This window comes from Pyxicephalus adspersus, chromosome 1 (assembly GCF_032062135.1).
Source record: "Pyxicephalus adspersus chromosome 1, UCB_Pads_2.0, whole genome shotgun sequence".
Classification (NCBI taxonomy): Eukaryota; Metazoa; Chordata; class Amphibia; order Anura; family Pyxicephalidae; genus Pyxicephalus; species Pyxicephalus adspersus.
This window is the reverse complement of record NC_092858.1, coordinates 87,798,765-87,805,323: the sequence shown is the minus strand read 5'-3', so window position 1 is coordinate 87,805,323 and position 6,559 is coordinate 87,798,765. Positions and strand designations below refer to the sequence as shown.

Here is a 6,559-nt window from a genome sequence, read left to right as displayed (position 1 = left end):
TTTGGAGATGCTCACTCCTTGAGGAATTATTCACCCTTGTGGAACCATTCACTTCCATCTGTGGATCTATTCAACCTCTGTGGGGCTGTCCTTGGCCCACTCCTTTCATTTACTGGATTTTTATTTCTTTCAGTTTTGGAGAATCCAGCATCATATGTGGGCATTACCACATGATGACATGGTTGCAGGCACCACCATAATCTGCTGCACTACATTTAAAATCAGGTATGCAATGAAGGAAATTACATTAACTTCCTCCATCACATGGATGTATGCAACAAAAAGGTAACCAGTTGTGTCCACCTCTATTATAACTAAAGTTGTTGTAAGTAATAAATTCCTATCTTTGATAATATCTGCATGTCATTGTTATTATACACGCCCAGTTTAAATTAGCCATGCCCATAAATCATTTCCACCCGGCTACATTTTTATGCCACCCGGCTGGAAAAACTTTCTGGGGAGAACACTGAAACCGTTTATAAAAAAAAAAGAAAACAAAAAAAACAGTAATACGATCATGAAGTTGTGCCATGAACTCCTCCGTATGTTGCAGACAAAACATTTTATCCAACCATTCTGTGAGGGTAAGGATCACAGACAAACCCAATGTCTGGGGATAAATGCCTGCATTGCTAAGAGGAAATAAAATACAATACCCTTCCTGACAAAAGATGAAAAACCAGGAAGCAGAGGGAAACTCAGGGCTGATGGGAATATCAAAGCCAATGACTCTCTAAAACATAGAGCTGTTTTTAGAGCTGTGGGTTTGTTCTTAAGTTGAATTTGTATGCAAGTCGGAACCTGTACCTTATTTTAATAAATGCTATTAGGACAGATGTTTGTCTCAACATATTTCTTTTTTTTACCTTTCTGTGCATGCAACATTTTTTTAAATACAGTACAGCTTTAAACAATGTTGGTAGAAGTTGATGAAGAAGGTGAACATGAGCTCTTCTGCACAGCACTGTACATACTATCACAGCAGGAAGGCACCACTATTTTAACTTTGCTGATTTTATTAATGATTTAAGCTGTAGTCTTTTACTAAATCTGATGCACCATTTGTCTGTACGCACCTATTTTGCCTTGGCTTGCAGAGCTATAATATTAATGAATGCACCTGATTGTGTAATGGATTTATTTGAACTTTTTAGCAGCCAGTCTGAAACCAACTTTGAGTCATGAGCCTGCTCTAACCTCATTTTGGTTGCCGGTATGGGTTTCTGCACTTCAATTATGTGTACTTTGTTTTATTCATTGTTGACAATGCACATCACTTAGATGACCACTATGTACCGTAGCAAAGATAGTTTTTAATAATCTATTTAATATACCATGATGAAGAATAGAATAATGCATACTTACACTTTTCAGAGAATAGGAGTCCTATTTATGTTATTTTTTTTATAATATTGTGGGTAAAATCTTGCAGCATATGTATGTCCTGCACCCATACCCCCCCCCCCCCCCCCCCTTAGTTCAGTAGCGGGTGCTGCAGGATTATTATTAAGCTTATCTAAATCAATAGAGAAAAGTTAAAAGATATGGGGAAAAAACAAGAGGGTCACATTTAGTGTTCAGCTGTCACTTTTGTAGTGCAAGTTAGAAAATCAAAGTTGTCCGCTTTATAAATGCTTATTATCGTTCATTATCTTGTTAGTATTTGTGCCACATATGTATTTGTGTAATGTGACCTCAAGGTATCAGTTGGTCTTGATATCCTGCATCTATGGTAAACTAGAAATTGATTGCACTAGTAACACTTTACAGCCAAATTCTATATTTTTCTGTGTTGTTCAATTTTTCAATAAGCCTAAAGGAAGCTTCTAAACATTTCATTGTGATAGGATATTGGAAACATGAAAAAATAATGGTTACTGGATCAGGACATACTTGCATATAATATAATTCCCATATAGTCTAAACTTTGTGCCATTAGTAATTAAATTCTATGATCAATATGTGTTATTATAAGAGGCTAGAAGTTGCTTAGAAATTGCTGACAAATATTATGTTGGATAATGAGCTGCATTTATTTAGGCAGAGCCTTGTAAAACCCAATTTTGTTAATTTTCCAGATTGTCATCAAACCCAGCTCGCTTAGCAGAATGAAGACTATTTTCACCCAAGAGATATTTACGGAGCAGGTAAAGTCATTATCTTATTTGTGGAAGTAATTATAGTTCGATGTACTAATGAGCTTCAGTAAACTAGAGGAAAATCGCTCAAGAAAAATGTAATTGCTGCCTGGCCTAATAGAGAACACTGCTGTATTTACAGATGATGTTTGCTGTAATTATGTTAATGGTCTTGTAAGGCTGTTTTTTTATTTCCCCTTTCTTTAAAGAGCCTTTGTTCTGCAGTTTTTCTGGACCTCTTAATTACTGAATATTATTAAAGTAAACTTGTCAGAAACCTTGGAAACAGAAACAGTCAGGAACAGTTACAAATATATGCAAATTCTGAAGAGGAATAAACTCGCTTATCTCACTCCCTCGGCAGCACAACAACTTCACTTTATTTTTCTGGGTTCAGGACTGACACCTATCAAGGTTGGCTGGGAGAGAATAACATAATTCTTGCTCATGTGGTTGGGTGTTTATTCATTATGGCACTGAGATATGCAAAGAATATATACTGAACTGTGCAGCTAAATGTACATTCCAAGAAAGATTGCTAACAGGCAGAAAGTTTTTTTTTTTAAATCCAGTTTACCTTTCCTGTAGAAATTAGGCTCAACTGTAAAATTAATGATTTGCATAAATCCTTGTATTATACATATTTGTGGACCTACCAATGGGTTTGACATGCAGTGTACAGTGTATTTAGCATCTGTTTTTCTCATCATTAAATTGCAAAGGTTTCTCACAGGTTTACTTTAGGTGATTCTGTCACCAGGTCATACATCAGCAATCCTCTGTAATAGAAGTAGCTATATTCTTCTCCAGAGTGCAGAGTAACAAAATTTCACCTTTTTTCAAGAACTTCTGCAATAGCTGACACATTTCAATGTGTTGGAAAGCATATCCTTTGTTAAGCATTATTGTGCACAGCTGTTTTTTTTAACTGCTATAGCCTATAGTATTCGGTATAGGTTTACTTTAGGTTACATTCTTAAAGAAAGACACTATTCACTTTAAGCTTTTCAATTCACTTCCTTACTACTATTCTGCATTTTTCGCAATAATAGTCAGAATTTACTTCTTCTTTTATTTTGTAGTAAAGATGAAAAGTTTAATTCTACCTATGTGTTGATTTGTGTGTGCCACTACAAAAAGCATTCTGTAAAAAAATACTGCTCTGCATAGGCTATGTGGAGTTTTATACTGGAGCCTCTGATTTATGTGATTGTGTCTTATTTCCCTCAACCCTACATTGACCTTTATGAATAAATAGTTTTAGTGCTAAGGGCATTCCGAAAGCCAAAGGAGGGGCTTTTCAGTCAAGGCAATGCAATAAAACTGTGCAAAGGGCTAAGTTTATTACTTATAATAGCCTTATCCTTGTGTGATTTACTTGAGGAAACAAAGCCCTGCCGTGGTCATTTCACACAACGCTGAACAAGACATTGTATGTCAGTAATGTGTGTATGGAGACTACACGCAATATTAGTGAGTGGAAGCTTTTTGCCCACTGTCTGCCATTTTTGTTTTTTTTTGGCACAGCTTCAAGTGTTCAGTTCCCTGTCACCATCATACAGGTAAAATTGTGGAAGCTTCTAAAAAGGCAATATACATTTCAAAGGGTTATCATGTTTTCCCAGAGTTCAGGATCCTTTCTCTAATGAAGATGACCATATTTTTTAGGGAGACCAGAGAATGTACATTTTCAATGGCTGCATTAATTTTGTTTTGCTATGTCAATTGTTCTTCCTGAAGATAAAAAAAAAAAAACTGCAGGCTGGTATTCATATAAGTCACTGTATAAGCCGCAATGCTGGCAATAAATCAAATTTAAATATACATTTGCAAAGCTGTAGCCTGTAGCGACATTCATAAACATCTTGCATTCTAACGATTCAAGCATAAATCGTGTGATATTACTAATTCAAGCTCCATTCAGATAAACACCTTATTTCACAGTTATACATGTTTATAGATCACAGAATTATTCCCCTCTGAGGAACAGCAGCAGCCTTGAAGTAATTAAATTAGTCTACAAGGGAATTAATTTAATTACTGCTTGAAAGAACTATGCCTTGCCTCTCAGAATATTAATGTGCTGTTTATTCATAATCTGTACTGCTTGACTGGTAAATAGTATAATATACTATGTCAAAATCAGACTTTTTTTTCTTTGAACTTTGTTTGCGCAGTGTATTTTCATCTGAAAAACATTCACACTTTGAATAAATGATTCCATTAAAAGCTTACCAGTAAATTTAAATAAAATTCAGTCGATAGGTGCTGAAATTCACAGGAACTAAAGTTGCTAGTGTATGTCCTGAAATCTACACTTTTAGGCTTAATTCATTCAACAAAAAGGAATGTTCAGGAGTGTTCGGCTTTAATTATTTTCTGCTTCTGAAATCAGGTAGGCTTTGTCACCAATAGCATCCATATAACGTAATATTTATGGCTCCGCACCCAACTTTGCGATACCAGGCAAAGAAATGGTTAATGGTAATTCAGAACATAAACACAAAATGTAAATATAGTGACCTAAAATCATATAATCTATATGAACTATGATGATAGGTTTTGTTGAATACTATTTCCAGCTAACAGTCCATCCTTATAGGCAGTTTTGTATTTGGGGTTGTACATTGTATGTCCAGAATTCCAGTTCTAATGGTGCTGCCACACAAGTTCAGTAGGGCTAACTCAAAACTATACTGCACAGTATAACCAGCAACGTTCATAGATTTTAAGGAACCTTTCACTGTGAGATCATGGCTGCCTTCTCTGACTTGGTTATAAAAAATACTGTTTGCTGGTTGGTGTTCTGATTCTTTGAAATGATCACATCCTAAAAGCTTATTTAAATAATTCCTGTGGAAACTATATTAAAGTTTTGTATTTCTCTGGTTAGGTTGTCACAGCACATGCCGTTCGTGTCCCTGTCACAAGCAACTTGAGTGCAAACATTACTGGCTTTCTACCTATTCACTGTATTTATCAGCTACTAAGAAGTCGTGCTTTCACCAAGCACAAGGTGTCAATCAAGGTATGTTCTCAATAAATGGCTAATATCGTCCTTCATATTGTACAAGTTACTTTAAATTAAAATCAGTTTAGGAAGCTTTCTAAACTACAACCTCTATCTGACCTAAATGTTTACTTTATGAGAGAAAAACACAATTTGGTGGTTGATTTACATTGGTGTAAGAAAAAAAAAAAACATTCTTTACATTTAACCAATTGGAAAATAGTAAGAAAATCAGCATATACATAACCTATTTCCACAGGTAATTTATAGGACGGTAAAAAGACTTTATTAATCATGATCAAATTTGCTTCAACATCTAAGGCATTCCAATACTGTCCTGATCAAAAGTCTCTGGTATTGTTAAATATAAGCGTTAGAAAGCAATTTTTGATGCATCCAGATTTTTTTTTCCCTCAAAACATGCAATTGAGATGACTAGATTGAAGTTTATTTCTCACTTCTACACTTGTATTGTTAATAAACCCTTCTGTATGCAGGGGTAAACCCCTTTTCCTCCAGATGAGTGCCCCCTTGCCCTTTGCATCAAACATCTCTCCAAAATAAACTTTCATCTTAGTGAGTTTAGGATTTAGGATGATTATGCAATAAAGCATATATATATATATATATATATATATATATATATATATATAATTATTTTTTTTAGAAAAAAAATACTGTAGTATACATTATATTTGTGTATGATTTACAAACCCAAGTCACAAAGTATCTGCAAAGACCAGTAATCAGTGGGGTGGCTCTGGTAGCTAGCACTTTACCTTGTAGTACAGTTCCCAGGACATGAATGGCCTATCTGTGCAAGTTTGCATGGTCATGTGGATTTCTTCAACAAAAGCACAGCACAAACTGCCATGCTGCTGAGTGGAGAATGAATGTGCAATAATAATAAAGTATAAAAGCCAAATGAATAAACTATAACTGAAAAAAAACTCTAATATTAATTTTTGACAAATAAATGTCTTTAAATCTGTTCCAGGACTGGATTTACACTCAAATTTGTGAAACAACTCTTCCGCTCCACCAGCAGCTGCTTCCACTTATTGATGTATACATAAATTCTATCCTCACTCCAGCATCAAAGTCTAGTCCGGAGACCACTAACAAGCCGATCACTGAACTAGAAATCCTGAAGGTTTTCCAGGGTCACTCAGGGGAGAGTCCACGTTTAAACCAGAGACATAAAATAACTACTCAACTCCTGTTGCTTTACTACCTTCTTTCTTATGAGGAAGCTCTTTTAGCTAATTCAAAGACATTAGGTTGGTGGTTTACTGTAATTGTTTTGATTGTTTTTAGTTTTTCTTTTAATTCAGAAAAGTAGCTGAAATATTTTTTATTCAGTTATTTAATACCTATGGTTCTGATTGGAAATATTCTTACTGTCATT

General features: G+C 34.9%; 1 protein-coding gene across 2 annotated transcripts in view; it reads left to right on the top strand.

Moving 5' to 3' along the window:
* INTS2 (integrator complex subunit 2) overlaps window positions 1-6,559 on the top strand; it is a 31,791-nt gene that overhangs the window by 16,933 nt on the left and 8,299 nt on the right. For both annotated transcript variants that reach the window (XM_072417241.1, XM_072417232.1), the window contains exons 12-14: window positions 2,082-2,150; window positions 5,035-5,169; window positions 6,149-6,431. In XM_072417241.1, coding sequence (XP_072273342.1) covers window positions 2,082-2,150; window positions 5,035-5,169; window positions 6,149-6,431 — 487 coding nt within the window. The remainder of the gene's footprint in view (window positions 1-2,081; window positions 2,151-5,034; window positions 5,170-6,148; window positions 6,432-6,559) is intronic.